General features: G+C 42.0%; 1 protein-coding gene across 3 annotated transcripts; it reads right to left on the bottom strand.

Moving 5' to 3' along the window:
- Positions 1–941: 941 nt before the first annotated feature.
- LOC137074990 (zona pellucida sperm-binding protein 4-like) lies at positions 942–12,749 on the bottom strand. 3 transcript variants are annotated; one of them, XM_067443109.1, is made up of 9 exons: positions 12,336–12,749; positions 2,446–2,701; positions 2,183–2,370; positions 2,019–2,116; positions 1,790–1,947; positions 1,525–1,717; positions 1,308–1,455; positions 1,135–1,207; positions 942–1,049 (listed from the first exon to the last, which is right to left on the bottom strand). In XM_067443109.1, exons 1-9 carry the CDS (start codon positions 12,708–12,710, stop codon positions 973–975), a joined length of 1,566 nt encoding a protein of 521 aa, XP_067299210.1. In that variant the 5' UTR covers positions 12,711–12,749; the 3' UTR covers positions 942–972. The 3 variants fall into 3 exon arrangements, with proteins under 3 accessions (XP_067299210.1, XP_067299209.1, XP_067299211.1); XM_067443108.1 differs by having other exon boundaries at positions 2,446–2,761; XM_067443110.1 differs by lacking the exons at positions 942–1,049; positions 1,135–1,207; positions 1,308–1,455; ... (3 more) ...; positions 2,183–2,370; positions 2,446–2,701 and adding exons at positions 10,633–10,740; positions 10,826–10,898; positions 11,002–11,149; ... (2 more) ...; positions 11,713–11,810; positions 11,877–12,064 and having other exon boundaries at positions 12,140–12,749.
- Positions 12,750–17,214: the final 4,465 nt, after the last annotated feature.

Raw genomic sequence — 17,214 nt, forward strand, 5'->3', positions numbered from 1 at the left:
TATCAAACCCTTGCAGCTGATCCAGAATGCAGTGGCGAGAGTGGTCTTTAACGAGCCGAAGAGAGCGCATGTCACGCCTCTCCTCATCAGACTGCACTGGTTGCCAATGGCCGCTCGCATCAAATTCAAGGCACTGGTTATTGCCTACAAAGCAACGACTGGCTCTGCACCAATATACCTAGACTCACCTGCTCAGACTTACACACCCTCCAGAAGCTTGCGTTCTGCGAGTGAACGGCGCCTCATGGTTCCATCCCAAAGGGGCACGAAATCGCTCAGACATTTTCCTGGACCTTTCCCACCTGGTGGAATGACCTGCCGATCTCTATTCGTGCTGCAAAGTCATTTAAAAAAAAAAAATCTTAAGACACATCTTTTCCAATTGCACCTGACCAATAAAGACTAGCACTTAACTATCCAATTAAATTGAATTAAATCTGAAGGACAGGGAATGTTTTCCCTCATTCCTAGCACTGATGACCATGTCCACTGTCTTATTTCCATTCATTGCCAATGAAAAATTCCTATACAGAGTCCCCATTAGTTCTAGCGCGTCACAGTCAAGCTGCCATCAGCTGACTACACCTACCTATAAGAATACGATGCCTAGCAGAGCATTCATAGACAACCTCCTTCAGCATTGCTCTTACCTACAATGCACAGGGAGTTCTTGCCTGGAACAGAACCATACCACCAAGCTAAACTATATGCTAAATATAGAGGATAACTGAGGGTAATCCCTGTCACCAATTTGAAGTGTTCCACAAGTGGACAGGGGAGGTTTATATGGACAGACCCTTGACTCATTATGACAGGATGAGACTACACGTGTACTTGGGACTTTCTAAGTCAACCCATTTCAAATAAAATCTGGTTTAGATTAGTGACCCAATAAAGCAAACCCAACGGCATCAGAAAGCAAGACCAAAGAGACACTGCTGTTGAGTTTCATGTTTATTAAGACCATTAAAGTCACATGACCAGGGTAACTTCTCCACTAGACACCACAGTTTGTCCAATGGAGACGGTCTTGACATCAGCATCTCTTCCTGGAAAAGAAATTGCAGAATTGTGAGGGGCATTTAAAAACCAAATTCTCATGGTTCCTGAAGTCAGTTTACAGCAAGCACTCACTTTTCCTAGCGCAGCTTTGCTCACAGGAGCCAGAAGAGGGATGGCACACCGCTGTACTACAGTGGATGAAGAGCTAGCAGAGAGGGAAAAGGGTCAAGCCACAGAAGCCACCATTTAAAAAAAAAAAAAAAAAAGACTAATATCAAGGGTTCAGGCAAGGCTGTGGAGCTTACGGTTTCCTGCAGAGGAGCCAGTGATGCTGGATCCACAAATGTGAACATCTTCACAACAAAGCGCTTGTAGTGGGTTGGGAACTGAAGACCAGAAAATCCAGCCACCGGAACCAGTGTGGTCAGGTAACGGTCATCCCGGTAAGGGCATCTGAAAGGCAAAGGGGCAGTCAGAAATGCCTTACAGCACACTAGATGGATGAAGACCAGCCTTACTCACCCATCGACCAGAAGGTCCCACTGGGGTAGACTGAGTGGACTGGGGGTTGATGTTGCCCAGCAACGTCCCAGCATCAGGACAATGTTGGGGTCAGTCCTCTCCAACATGCGCACCTCAACAAACACAGGCTCCCGCAGGACTTTTGTGATCGGATAATCAGCATCACTGTAGTAGGACGTGTACGCCTCATCCCCTGAGGAAGAACACAGCGTTTAAACAGAAACCGGAGTTGTAGAAAATCATCCATACTTGGACAGACACTTGCCTTCTGCACAGCCTTTGGTGACACATTGACCATTTGCCAGTCTAAGCTCCACCCTGAGGGGTCCAGAAGCAGCTACTGGTGGAGGTGCAGGAACAGTGTTGACCTCCACGACCAGAGCTTCCACAGAAGTACCAGAGTACCTACACTGGAAGAGAAGCCTGGACAACAAACAGAGAGCTTGTAGCATTTGTAAAGGATTAACATGCATGCTAGACAATAAGTCACCTACTCAAAATGGCTGTCCCTTGTGATGGAACCAAGTGGTCCGACACCCACTTCATACGAGGAGGTCATTCTGTTTTCATACACCACATATCCACTGTCCTCCTGCAAATAGTAACTGTTGGCATCCAGTCCATTCCAAGCAGAACAGAAGCACAAGCAGCTACTCACCATCATGCTCGTGCCACATGCAGTGACAGGGAACTGGTATATAGCAAAGGAAGGTGTGGATCCCACAGGACTGCAAGGTGGGTCGCTTCCACCCAGGAGACGGACTGAATCCAGGCTCAATCGAGGCAGTGTGACATCTCTAGCCACCACTACCACAAACTGACCATCTCTTATACACTGGACAGTCACTGGAACAAAGAGAGCAGGTTATTGCTGAAGAGAAGTTTAACATGAACCCCTTTAAATTGACTCAACACTCTTACCTGCCTTCCCATAGTAACACTGCTGTCCGTTAAAGCAGCAGTTGAGCGCTCCACAGTCAGCAGCACTGATACCATCTGGGCCACATTGGATCTGCTCATAATCAGCTACAGCACATTTGTCAAGGGGCTCTGCCTGCACCACTGGCTGCTTAGACTGAACCTGCTGTTGAATCTGTTGACTAGCTTGTTTCTGAACCTGCTGATTAGCTTGTGTCTGAACCCACTGAGAAGACTGTTGACTAGCTTGTTTTTGAACCTGCTGATTAGCTTGTTGTTGAACCCACTGAGAAGACTGTTGACTAGCTTGTTTCTGAACCTGCTGATTAGCTTGTTGTTGAACCCACTGAGGAAACTGTTGACCAACTTGCTTCTGAAGCCGCTGGTCAGTTTGCTGTAACATCAGAGCTTGAGGACTCTGGGGCAGATTACTCCACTGTGGAACAGCATGACAGAAAGCACAAAACCACACACAAAGTGCCAGAGACTGCACTGCACACCAACTTCCTGCCATTGTTCAACAGCTAGTCACACTGTTGAAATGCTGCCCTTTGGTCTTTTTGTATTCTACAGATTTTGGCTAATTAACGATAATCCCTTCCCTCTTCATTAACAGTCACGATTCTCCAGACTTGCCCAAATGGGAGCTTATGCTACCAGAAGATTCTCATTGGTTCTTAAAATTATACACGTGTGATATTTCTTGATTCCAATTGGCCAGATTTGTCATATTGAAGACAAGTAAAAAGGTTCATGCACAGGTTTGCTACTAGAGCTTGCCCAAAATACATTGGGTAGATGTTTGGTGCATTCTGCTTTGCTTGTAGACATGTTGAAATATTAACTAGCATTATATACCTATTTTAAAACAGAGAAATCTAAATATCTAAGAGCAAGTAAAATCAAATATTTCTGATATAATATTATCGTTAAATTATGTGAGGTAATACAGCCCAAATACTCAGGAAAAAAAATGGCAGAAATAGACTTCATACAATCAGACACCTAAAAGTTATTTGTAAAGCAATTTAAGAGTATGTGAGATAAAATAAAGTTAATGTCTTTTTGTTTTACTCCTGGGCACTGCAAATTTCCTCCGCTGCCGTCCCATATGGAAAAGTTTTGCTAAAAACATGTGTGATTCTTATGTGTTCCAACAGAATACAATACGGATCATATATGCTGCAAAAACCACATATACAAATTGCACAATATTAATATATTTTCAATCATATATGTCCTACACTGTAAAAAAAATATATATATATGCTGGATTGTGTTAAATACAACCCCTGCAAAACAGTGAGATTTTACTTTAGTAAATTATTTAGCAAGAAAAACGAACAAAAATGGGTAACCCTAACGCAAAGAAAATATTTCCTTATATATGTGAATGATAAATATATTAAATTATTTAACTACATATTAAAAATATACAGGATAAATGGCTCGGTTTGACGCTAATAAGAGCGGAAGGTCCTTGTATGGGCCGTACGGGCTCTTCTCCCGGTAGGGTGCGCGCGCGCGCGTGACTAGAGCAAGAGAGGAAATGCACGGCCATAAACACTCGCTCAGCTGCAGATCCAGTCGTCCGTGAACACTTATGACACGCCCCGCTCCACTTTATTCCTATGGGTGACATCAAGCGACTTCAACGCTTCAGTACAGCATTCTGGGAAGGCAGCGCTGCATTTGAACCGATTTGAACGCAGAAATGACGGGAAGCTTCACAACATTGCAGATTTCCACGGTCACTGCTGTTACAGGACATCAGCCAATCATACCAAAGAAGTGTGTTTTTGACGGAGCGGTCCCAGCGATAAAGGTTCGGTCCTGCTTTGGAAGCAGCCGGTGAGTAAAACTGCTTCAAATGTCTGTGCTGTCGGCTATCGTCACGTGAGTAAACATCAGTAAACGACACGATCGCGTGCTTCGTCATTCAAATGCGCTAACGGTTACTCCATTGTTGTTCTATGTATAACGTTACACTACTCTGACGTGCAAAACCGTTTTGCTTACTACTGCTAAGGTTTAGTCGCATACAATAGTCCATAAACCTGTGACTGTGACGTATGTCAACAAAGTACCGCGAGAGCGATTCGAGAGTAGCCGGCTGATGCAGCCGCTGCAGATTCTCAAGGGGGACTGCAGGAGGCTGCTCGAGCGCTGATGCCGACACAGCTGATCCACGATTGGCCGATTCGCCGTATGACAGTGATCACATGCGTTTCGTGTTTATTCTAAAAACTTATGTCACGCTAATGCTCACAAATCATTTATTTATAACAATAAAACCTCTTTTCATGTAGTCGCGATGTTATATTGTCATGTTTATCAAACTAAAACTGATAAAAACCGTTGACAACACTTCATTGATAGTGTAGGTTTATATGTTGAACTTTAATCTTGTCCAAATAGACGCTTTATTAAACAGTATATAAATTATTGGATGAAAATATCATTTGAAACATCTGTGTATTTGAGAAATATTGCATTTATTTAACTTCAGCTGTGATAAAGATGCAAACGCAGTGCAAGCGTCACCGTGGGAAGCAGAAAGTGTCCGACTTCACGTCTTCGTTTGCAGCTCCTCCCCGCCTGCACTCGGCTACTCTCGCCGATGTCGAACACACCTTATGTCATCCTTGGCACCTCGCAGAGCTGAGCAAGTTGAACAATTAAGGTTAAAAAAGTATATTCATTTTTTTAAATTATCATTTGACTAGATAAGACCATATTCCTCATCTGGGATCACGCAGAGGCTATGAAGCCCTTTGAAACTGCATTGATTTGGACCTTCAACATTTTGTTTGCAATTGAAAAGCATCATATGATGAACAATCCTGGAATGTTTTCTTCAAGAAACTTACTTTCTTTTCCACTGAAGAAAGAAAGACATGAACATCTTGGATGAGATGGGGGTGAGTAAATTATCAGTCAATTTTCATTTTGGGGTGAACTAATCCGTTAATTATCTTTGATTGATGGCCATGACCAGTGGCGCCTCCAGAAATTTTTCATAGGGGTGGCCAGATGGGGCCACTTAAAATCTTGGGGTGGCACACCAAAACTAGAAACCATAATTTCAGAATTGTATTCTACTGGTGTAGTAAACCGGCCTGTAGCACGTCACGACACATAATTCCGCGTCGTCTTTTACTAAAAAATATTTTTTTACTTATTTACTTACCAGTAGTCTTCGTCTTCTAACGTTAACTTCTTTTAAAACTGTTGACTGACGGGCATGAGCTGACCTGTTGCTGTCTGAGCGCGCAAAGTTTATTAATAAGTCTATTAATTTATGAGGCTCTTCAGTTCAAATTATCCAGTACCAAAATAATAATACTCTTTATTTTCCAAGTTCATAAATGATTTTCAAAACGGATTTGAAAAAAAAAAAAACATACACACAAAATGACTTATTTTAAATATAAAATACATATATAAAAGTCTTGGGCATGTCAAAGATTTGTAACAACTTTAGCTTTGATGCATTGTTAGTTTTTGTGCAGCATCAGATTTTTTTCTCCCTCATTTACTGTTCATGGCTGTTTTTGCCCCATTGACTTCCATTATAGCCAAAAAAAAATTATTGGAAAGCCATGACACCATATACTCTTGCATTCTTGATTGTTGGTGGTTTTCCCAGTTGGGAAGAGGTAAAATGTGTAATTTTTACAGTTGATAACCAGGTGGCACCATTAACCCTTTAGATAGGCCTGTGCTGAAGAAAAAGAAGCTTAGTGTCTGGCATTTGTATAGAATAACTGCATATAAATGAGGGATTAAAAAAATGTAAATCTGATGCTGCACACAAACTAACAATGCATCAGAGCCAGTGTTGTTACTAATCTTTGACATGTCCAAGACTGTGATAAAAGGTCAAAAAAATATCCAGTCCACAATCACTTTTTATATTGAAAATAAGTTATTTTGTGTGTGTTTTTTTTTTCCAAATCAGTTTTGAATCCGTTTTTGAAAATAATTTATGAACTTAGGCAGTTAAAGAGTGATAAGAGTGACAATGAAACAATGACAGCAGCTCAACAATAAACATGGAATCAAGTATGTAAACTTGCAACAGAACACATTTTAAATTATTTTACTTTTGATTATTTTATTTCTTTCTAAAGATCTCTTTAGTAGCCTGTATTGGTGTACTTTAAAGGGATAGTTCCCCCAAAAATGAAATTTCTGTCATCATTTACTCTCCCTCATGATGTTCCAAACCTGTATGAGTTTCTTCGTTCTGTTGAACATAAAAGAATATATTTTGAAGAACGTTTGTAACCAAATGTTTGCTTTGGGGGCAACATTGACTTCCATGGTAGGAATGTGTCTTCATATGTGTTCTACATAAAGAAATGCATACAGGTTTGGAACAACTTGAGGGTGAGGAAATTATGACAGATTTTTCATTTTGGGTGCACTGTCTCTTTAAGCAGTCATTCTGAACCAGTAACCACTTTACTGGCAATTCTGAAATTCAAAAATGTTTAATCCTCTTTATTAATTTACTATTATTCCTATATTATTATGTAATTATTTGTCCCATTTTAATCTAAATATTTTTTAAATATCAAACTGCTAAATGATAAATTGATAACATTAATAGGCTATAATCTATTAATTAACCGTTCTAATATCTAGAAAAATAAGTCTGCTAAGCTCTGATAATGTATGGAATATTATATTATGCATTAAAAAAACAATAGGCCTACCTTTAGTTCTCGGATGTGTCTGTCATCGCATGCTTTAAGTCAGACAGACAGAGACACTGAAATGCTTCTCTGCAAAGGGTGCAGTTTGTCTTAGGTTCATCTTAAGTTACTGGACAGACCCACTCATGATACCTTTTTTTTTATTCAGCCCTATATCTGGAAATCCTCTCACGTTCAAACTGTGGACGCGAGCTCGACATGTTTTTTAAAAACCGTGCAAGTTTCCAGCGCATGCTCTCGAGACTCCGTCGCTATGGCAGCAAAGCGCCGCTAAAACCCAATCTTGTGCATCGCGTCATTTTGCTTATTCTAAATATTGATTGGGACTAGTACCTAGCGTCCCCCCCAAACCTACGCCATGGCCAGCGGGGTGGCCAGTGGGGTGGCCAGGGGTTGGCCAGGGGTGGCCGTGGCCACCCCTGGCCACCCCCTGGTGGCGCCACTGCATGACACTGTGTTCATTGTATTTTGTTGTTGTTTTTTGGGTTTTGTTTTTTTCCTGAGCAAAGTTCAGTTTGCTATCAAGTTGGAATTGTAAATTACTCATGTGGAGTATAATTTGAGTGTTTCATCCCCTACAAGTTTTCTGTGTGCTCTTTAGTATGAAATGGGCCATAAACGGTCTGATTTTGTGTATGACATATATGGGACTTACATTAAACATATAAGATAATTCTGACTGATTTAAGTAAGGAAGATATATGGTTGCCATATATGAACCATATAGTTTTTTTTTTTCTTCATATGGGGTAGTAGATAACTAAGTGTTGGATTGTCCTTAATTTAGTAAAAATACGTAAGGTGGCTTCGTCACGTCTCACTCCGCGATGGGAGTGTTGATGTCAGAATACATTTTATCCAGCTGTTTTTGATCCTTCTCTAACTCATCAAGCTTGGAACATACTCTGCAAGGATAAGACATGTGTTTGTTTTTTCGAGGTGGCAAGAACAGAAACAAAGTTCATTCTGGTCAGTACATTCTCTAACTCTACTGACCTTACCGTGTATCAGTCTCTTCTTTCTCTACAAATGTCTCCACGGCTAAAACGACATACTACCACAACAAAATCAACAATTGCTCTGCACTCTTTAAAACATTCTCCTCTCTCCATTGTCCTTCTCCTCCCCCTCCTTCATCAACTCTTACAGCTGATGACTTTGCATCATATTTCACAAACAAAACCTCTCTCATAAGCAACCAGCTCTCCTCACCACAAACTGACACGCACATCTCAACAACTAACGCGAACACGGTTCCATCCTTCTCTCCGCTCTCCGAGGCAGATATTTCTAAACTCATCCTTTCCAATCACCCTACTACCTGTCCACTTGATCCTATACCCACTCACCTCCTTCAGGCCATTTCTTCTTCAATCACTCCTGCGCTCACTCACATTGTCAACACTTCTATTCACACGGGAACCTTTCCCACAGCATTTAAGCAGGCTCGGGTAACCCCACTGCTTAAGAAACCCTCTCTGAATCCAGCACTTTTAGAAAACTACAGACCGGTATCCCTTCTGCCTTTCATTGCAAAGACACTTGAGCGAGTTGTGTTCAATCAACTCTCTATGTTTCTTGAACAGAACAACCTCCTGGACAACAAAAAATCCGGCTTCAAAAGCGGCCACTCGACTGAGACTGCCTTGCTCTCTGCAATTGAGGCACTGAGACTGGCAAAAGCAGCTTCCAAATCGTCAGTGCTCATCCTGCTGGATCTGTCTGCGGCTTTTGACACAGTTAACCACCAGATCCTCCAGTCAACATTTAAGAAGACGGGGATCTCAGGAACTGCTCTCCAGTGGTTCAGGTCTTACCTCTCAGGTAGGTCCAACTGGGTGTCATGGAGAGGTGAAGTGTCTAAGTCACATCATCTAGCGAATGGGGTTCCCCAGGGCTCAGTGCTTGGACCACTTCTCTTCTCCATCTACATGTCATCATTAGGCTCTGTCATTCAGAAACATGGCTTCTCCTATCACTGCTATGCTAATGACACTCAACTCTACTTCTCATTTCAACCATATGATCCTACAGTCAGTGTTCGTATCGCTGCCTGTCTGACAGACATTTCTGACTGGATGAAGGAGCATCACCTTCAACTCAATCTTGCAAAGACAGAATTACTTGTCGTCTCAACCAACCCAGCACTTCATTAAAATTTCTCCATTCAGCTCGGTTCATCAACCATAACTCCATCCAGGACAGCCAGGAACCTTGGAGTTGTGATAGATGACCATTTAAACTTCACTGACCACATTACTGCAACAGCCCGGTCCTGCAGATTTGCCTTATACAACATTAGAAAGATTAGACCCTTCCTATCAGAACAGGCTACAAAACTCCTGATCCAAGCTCTTGTTCTCTCCAGACTGGACTATTGTAATGCTCTTCTAGCTGGCCTTCCAGCATGCACTATCAAACCCTTGCAGCTGATCCAGAATGTAGCGGCGAGAGTGGTCTTTAACGAGCCGAAGAAAGCGCATGTCACGCCTCTCCTCATCAGACTGCACTGGTTGCCAATGGCCGCTCGCATCAAATTCAAGGCACTGGTTATTGCCTACAAAGCAACGACTGGCTCTGCACCAATATACCTAGACTCGCCTGTTCAGACTTACACACCCTCCAGAAGCTTGCGTTCTGCGAGTGAACGGCGCCTCATGGTTCCATCCCAAAGGGGCACGAAATCGCTCAGACATTTTCCTGGACCGTTCCCACCTGGTGGAATGACCTGCCGATCTCTATTAGTGCAACAAAGGCATTTAAAAAAAAAAAATCTTAAGACACATCTTTTCCAATTGCACCGGACCAATAAAGGCTAGCACTTAACTAACCAATTAAATTGAATTCAATCTGAAGGACAGGGAATGTTTTCCTCATTCCTAGCACTGATGACCATGTCCACTGTCTTATTTCCATTCATTGCCAATGAAAAATTCCTATACAGATTCCCCATTAGTTCTAGCGGGTCACATTAGTCAAGCTGGCATGAGCTGACTACACCTACCTATAAGAATACGATGCCTAGCAGAGCATTCATATACAACCTCCTTCAGCATTGTCTGCCACAATCACATTTCTCCAGAGCCAATTAGTCCAATGTGGTTGTGTGAGGAAGGGCATCATATCATGCTGGTTGCTTAAGGCTTTGATATCAGCAGCACACCTATGGCTTTCATAACATGTGCTTGGGGAGCTCTTACCTACAATGCACAGGGAGTTCTTGCCTGGAACAGAACCATACCAGCAAGCTAAACTATATGCTAAATATAGAGGATAACTGAGGGTAATCCCTGTCACCAATTTGAGGTGTTCCACAAGTGGACAGGGGAGGTTTATATGGACAGACCCTTGACTCATTATTACAGGATGAGACTACACATGTACTTAGGACTTTCTAAGTCAACCCATTTCAAATAAAATCCGGTTTAGATTAGTGACCCAATAAAGCAAGACCAAAGAGACACTGCTGTTGAGTTTCATGTTTATTAAGACCATTAAAGTCACATGACCAGGGTAACTTCTCCACTAGACACCACAGTTTGTCCAATGGAGACGGTCTTGACATCAGCAGCTCTTCCTGGAAAAGAAATTGCAGAATTGCGAGGGGCATTTAAAAACCAAATTCTCATGGTTCCTGAAGTCAGTATACAGCAAGCACTCACTTTTCCTAGCGCAGCTTTGCTCACAGGAGCCAGAAGAGGGATGGCACACCGCTGTACTACAGTGGATGAAGATCTAGCAGAGAGGGAAAAGGGTCAAGCCACAGAAGCCACCATTTAAAAAAAAAAAAAAAAAAAAAGACTAATATCAAGGGTTCAGGCAAGGCTGTGGAGCTTACGGTTTCCTGCAGAGGAGCCAGTGATGCTGGATCCACAAATGTGAACATCTTCACAACAAAGCGCTTGTAGTGGGTTGGGAACTGAAGACCAGAAAATCCAGCCACCGGAACCAGTGTGGTCAGGTAACGGTCATCCCGGTAAGGGCATCTGAAAGGCAAAGGGGCAGTCAGAAAGGCCTTACAGCACACTAGATGGATGAAGACCAGCCTTACTCACCCATCGACCAGAAGGTCCCACTGGGGTAGACTGAGTGGACTGGGGGTTGATGTTGCCCAGCAACGTCCCAGCATCAGGACAATGTTGGGGTCAGTCCTCTCCAACATGCGCACCTCAACAAACACAGGCTCCCGCAGGACTTTTGTGATCGGATAATCAGCATCACTGTAGTAGGACGTGTACGCCTCATCCCCTGAGGAAGAACACAGCGTTTAAACAGAAACTGGAGTTGTAGAAAATCATCCATACTTGGACAGACACTTGCCTTCCGCACAGCCTTTGGTGACACATTGACCATTTGCCAGTCTAAGCTCCACCCTGAGGGGTCCAGAAGCAGCTACTGGTGGAGGTGCAGGAACAGTGTTGACCTCCACAACCAGAGCTTCCACAGAAGTACCAGAGTACCTACACTGGAAGAGAAGCCTGGACAACAAACAGAGAGCTTGTAGCATTTGTAAAGGATTAACATGCATGCTAGACAATAAGTCACCTACTCAAAATGGCTGTCCCTTGTGATGGAACCAAGTGGTCCGACACCCACTTCATACGAGGAGGTCATTCTGTTTTCATACACCACATATCCACTGTCCTCCTGCAAATAGTAACTGTTGGCATCCAGTCCATTCCAAGCAGAACAGAAGCACAAGCAGCTACTCACCATCATGCTCGTGCCACATGCAGTGACAGGGAACTGGTATATAGCAAAGGAAGGTGTGGATCCCACAGGACTGCAAGGTGGGTCGTTTCCACCCAGGAGACGGACTGAATCCAGGCTCAATCGAGGCAGTGTGACATCTCTAGCCACCACTACCACAAACTGACCATCTCTTATACACTGGACAGTCACTGGAACAAAGAGAGCAGGTTATTGCTGAAGAGAAGTTTAACATGAACCCCTTTAAATTGACTCAACACTCTTACCTGCCTTCCCATAGTAACACTGCTGTCCGTTAAAGCAGCAGTTGAGCGCTCCACAGTCAGCAGCACTGATACCATCTGGGCCACATTGGATCTGCTCATAATCAGCTACAGCACATTTGTCAAGGGGCTCTGCCTGCACCACTGGCTGCTTAGACTGAACCTGCTGTTGAATCTGTTGACTAGCTTGTTTCTGAACCTGCTGATTAGCTTGTGTCTGAACCCACTGAGAAGACTGTTGACTAGCTTGTTTTTGAACCTGCTGATTAGCTTGTTGTTGAACCCACTGAGAAGACTGTTGACTAGCTTGTTTTTGAACCTGCTGATTAGCTTGTTGTTGAACCCACTGAGAAGACTGTTGACTAGCTTGTTTCTGAACCTGCTGATTAGCTTGTTGTTGAACCCACTGAGGAAACTGTTGACCAACTTGCTTCTGAAGCCGCTGGTCAGTTTGCTGTAACATCAGAGCTTGAGGATTCTGGGGCAGATTACTCCACTGTGGAACAGCATGACAGAAAGCACAAAACCACACACAAAGTGCCAGAGACTGCACTGCACACCAACTTCCTGCCATTGTTCAACAGCTAGTCACACTGTTGAAATGCTGCCCTTTGGTCTTTTTGTATTCTACAGATTTTGGCTAATTAACGATAATCCCTTCCCTCTTCATTAACAGTCACGATTCTCCAGACTTGCCCAAATGGGAGCTTATGCTACCAGAAGATTCTCATTGGTTCTTAAAATTATACACGTGTGATATTTCTTGATTCCAATTGGCCAGATTTGTCATATTGAAGACAAGTAAAAAGGTTCATGCACAAGTTTGCTACTAGAGCTTGCCCAAAATACATTGGGTAGATGTTTGGTGCATTCTGCTTTGCTTGTAGACATGTTGAAATATTAACTAGCATTATATACCTATTTTAAAACAGAGAAATCTAAATATCTAAAGAGCAAGTAAAATCAAATATTTCTGATATAATATTATCATTAAATTATGTGAGGTAATACAGCCCAAATACTCAGGAAAAAAAATGGCAGAAATAGACTTCATACAATCAGACACCTAAAAGTTATTTGTAAAGCAATTTAAGAGTATGTGAGATAAAATAAAGTTAATGTCTTTTTGTTTTACTCCTGGGCACTGCAAATTTCCTCCGCTGCCGTCCCATATGGAAAAGTTTTGCTAAAAACATGTGTGATTCTTATATGTTCCAACAGAATACTATACGGATCATATATGCTGCAAAAACCACATATACAAATTGCACAATATTAATATATTTTCAATCATATATGTCCTACACTGTAAAAAAATATATATGCTGGATTGTGTTAAATACAACCCCTGCAAAACAGTGAGATTTTACTTTAGTAAATTATTTAGCAAGAAAAACGAACAAAAATGGGTAACCCTAACGCAAAGAAAATATTTCCTTATATATGTGAATGATAAATATATTAAATTATTTAACTACATATTAAAAAAATACAGGATAAATGGCTCGGTTTGACGTTAATAAGAGCGGAAGGTCCTTGTATGGGCCGTACGGGCTCTTCTCCCGGTAGGGTGCGCGCGAGAGAGGAAATGCACGGCCATAAACACTCGCTCAGCAGCAGATCCAGTCGTCCGTGAACACTTATGACGCGCCGGGCTCCACTTTATTCCTATGGGTGACGTCAAACGACTTCAACGCTTCAGCACAGCATTCTGGGAAGGCAGCGCTGCATTTGAACCGATTTGAACGCAGAAATGACGGGAAGCTTCACAACATTGCAGATTTCCACGGTCACTGCTGTTACAGGACATCAGCCAATCATACCAAAGAAGTGTGTTTTTGACGGAGCGGTCCCAGCGATAAAGGTTCGGTCCTGCTTTGGAAGCAGCCGGTGAGTAAAACTGCTTCAAATGTCTGTGCTGTCGGCTATCGTCACGTGAGTAAACATCAGTAAACGACACGATCGCGTGCTTCGTCATTCAAATGCGCTAACGGTTACTCCATTGTTGTTCTATGTATAACGTTACACTACTCTGACGTGCAAAACCGTTTTGCTTGCTACTGCTAAGGTTTAGTCGCATACAATAGTCCATAAACCTGTGACTGTGACGTATGTCAACAAAGTACCGCGAGAGCGATTCGAGAGTAGCCGGCTGATGCAGCCGCTGCAGATTCTCAAGGGGAACTGCAGGAGGCTGCTCGAGCGCTGATGCCGACACAGCTGATCCACGATTGGCCGATTCGCCGTATGACAGTGATCACATGCGTTTCGTGTTTATTCTAAAAACTTATGTCACGCTAATGCTCACAAATCATTTATTTATAACAATAAAACCTCTTTTCATGTAGTCGCGATGTTATATTGTCATGTTTATCAAACTAAAACTGATAAAAACCGTTGACAACACTTCATTGATAGTGTAGGTTTATATGTTGAACTTTAATCTTGTCCAAATAGACGCTTTATTAAACAGTATATAAATTATTGGATGAAATTATCATTTGAAACATCTGTGTATTTGAGAAATATTGCATTTATTTAACTTCAGCTGTGATAAAGATGCAAACGCAGTGCAAGCGTCACCGTGGGAAGCAGAAAGTGTCCGACTTCACGTCTTCGTTTGCAGCTCCTCCCCGCCTGCACTCGGCTACTCTCGCCGATGTCGAACACACCTTATGTCATCCTTGGCACCTCGCAGAGCTGAGCAAGTTGAACAATTAAGGTTAAAAAAGTATATTCATTTTTTTAAATTATCATTTGACTAGATAAGACCATATTCCTCATCTGGGATCACGCAGAGGCTATGAAGCCCTTTGAAACTGCATTGATTTGGACCTTCAACATTTTGTTTGCAATTGAAAAGCATCATATGATGAACAATCCTGGAATGTTTTCTTCAAGAAACTTACTTTCTTTTCCACTGAAGAAAGAAAGACATGAACATCTTGGATGAGATGGGGGTGAGTAAATTATCAGTCAATTTTCATTTTGGGGTGAACTAATCCGTTAATTATCTTTGATTGATGGCCATGACACTGTGTTCAATGTATTTTGTTGTTGTTTTTTGGGTTTTGTTTTTTTCCTGAGCAAAGTTCAGTTTGCTATCAAGTTGGAATTGTAAATTACTCATGTGGAGTATAATTTGAGTGTTTTATTTTTTGTTGAAATAAAAGTGTTTCCATCACAAATGTGTGTATGTCATTGATTGAAATCATTTATGTTTAGTATATGCAGAGATGTTGTACTATTGACTGAAAACATGTATGATTATATGTAGTTTATATGTATATTATATAAACTTGAAGAGCTAACCCACCATTTCCCTATTAAAAAATATGAAATTTGTATGAAAAGGATATAAAAAAAATGACAAAATGTAAATAAATCCTATTTGACTTTAATTTGACTAGCATATGATTCAGTATAAGAACTTTGTATGATTTGTATATGAATATCAGGTATTTTCTACTAATACCATATACCATTGCATACTGTTTACATGTAAAACTCATATTTTTGCAGTATTCATACATGACCCAAAAATCCCCTACAAGTTTTCTGTGTGCTCTTTAGTATGAAATGGGCCATAAACGGTCTGATTTTGTGTATGACATATATGGCACTTACATTAAACATATAAGATAATTCTGACTGATTTAAGTAAGGAAGATATATGGTTGCCATATATGAACCATATAGTTTTTTTTCTTCATATGGGGTAGTAGATAACTAAGTGTTGGATTGTCCTTAATTTAGTAAAAATACGTAAGGTGGCTTCGTCACGTCTCACTCCGCGATGGGAGTGTTGATGTCAGAATACATTTTATCCAGCTGTTTTTGATCCTTCTCTAACTCATCAAGCTTGGAACATACTCTGCAAGAATAAGACATTTGTTTGTTTTTTCGAGGTGGCAAGAACAGGAACAAAGTTCATTCTGGTCAGTACATTCTCTAACTCTACTGACCTTACCTTGTATCAGTCTCTTCTTTCTCTACAAATGTCTCCACGGCTAAAACGACATACTACCACAACAAAATCAACAATTGCTCTGCACTCTTTAAAACATTCTCCTCCCTCCATTGTCCTTCTCCTCCCCCTCCTTCATCAACTCTTACAGCTGATGACTTTGCATCATATTTCACAAACAAAACCTCTCTCATCAGCAACCAGCTCTCCTCACCACAAACTGACACGCACATCTCAACAACTAACGCGAACATGCTTCCATCCTTCTCTCCGCTCTCCGAGGCAGATATTTCTAAACTCATCCTTTCCAATCACCCTACTACCTGTCCACTTGATCCTATACCCACTCACCTCCTTCAGGCCATTTCTTCTTCAATCACTCCTGCGCTCACTCACATTGTCAACACTTCTATTCACACGGGAACCTTTCCCACAGCATTTAAGCAGGCTCGGGTAACCCCACTGCTTAAGAAACCCTCTCTGAATCCAGCACTTTTAGAAAACTACAGACCGGTATCCCTTCTGCCTTTCATTGCAAAGACACTTGAGCGAGTTGTGTTCAATCAACTCTCTATGTTTCTTGAACAGAACAACCTCCTGGACAACAAACAATCCGGCTTCAAAAGCGGCCACTCGACTGAGACTGCCTTGCTCTCGGCAATTGAGGCACTGAGACTGGCAAAAGCAGCTTCCAAATCGTCAGTGCTCATCCTGCTGGATCTGTCTGCGGCTTTTGACACAGTTAACCACCAGATCCTCCTGTCAACATTTAAGAAGACGGGGATCTCAGGAACTGCTCTCCAGTGGTTCAGGTCTTACCTCTCAGGTAGGTCCTACAGGGTGTCATGGAGAGGTGAAGTGTCTAAGTCACATCATCTAGCGACTGGGGTTCCCCAGGGCTCAGTGCTTGGACCACTTCTCTTCTCCATCTACATGTCATCATTAGGCTCTGTCATTCAGAAACACGGCTTCTCCTATCACTGCTATGCTAATGACACTCAACTCTACTTCTCTACTTCAACCATATAATCCTACAGTCAGTGTACGTATCGCTACCTGTCTGACAGACATTTCTGACTGGATGAAGGAGCATCACCTTCAACTCAATCTT

This window comes from Pseudorasbora parva, chromosome 5, assembly GCF_024679245.1.
Source record: "Pseudorasbora parva isolate DD20220531a chromosome 5, ASM2467924v1, whole genome shotgun sequence".
In the NCBI taxonomy this organism is placed as follows: Eukaryota; Metazoa; Chordata; class Actinopteri; order Cypriniformes; family Gobionidae; genus Pseudorasbora; species Pseudorasbora parva.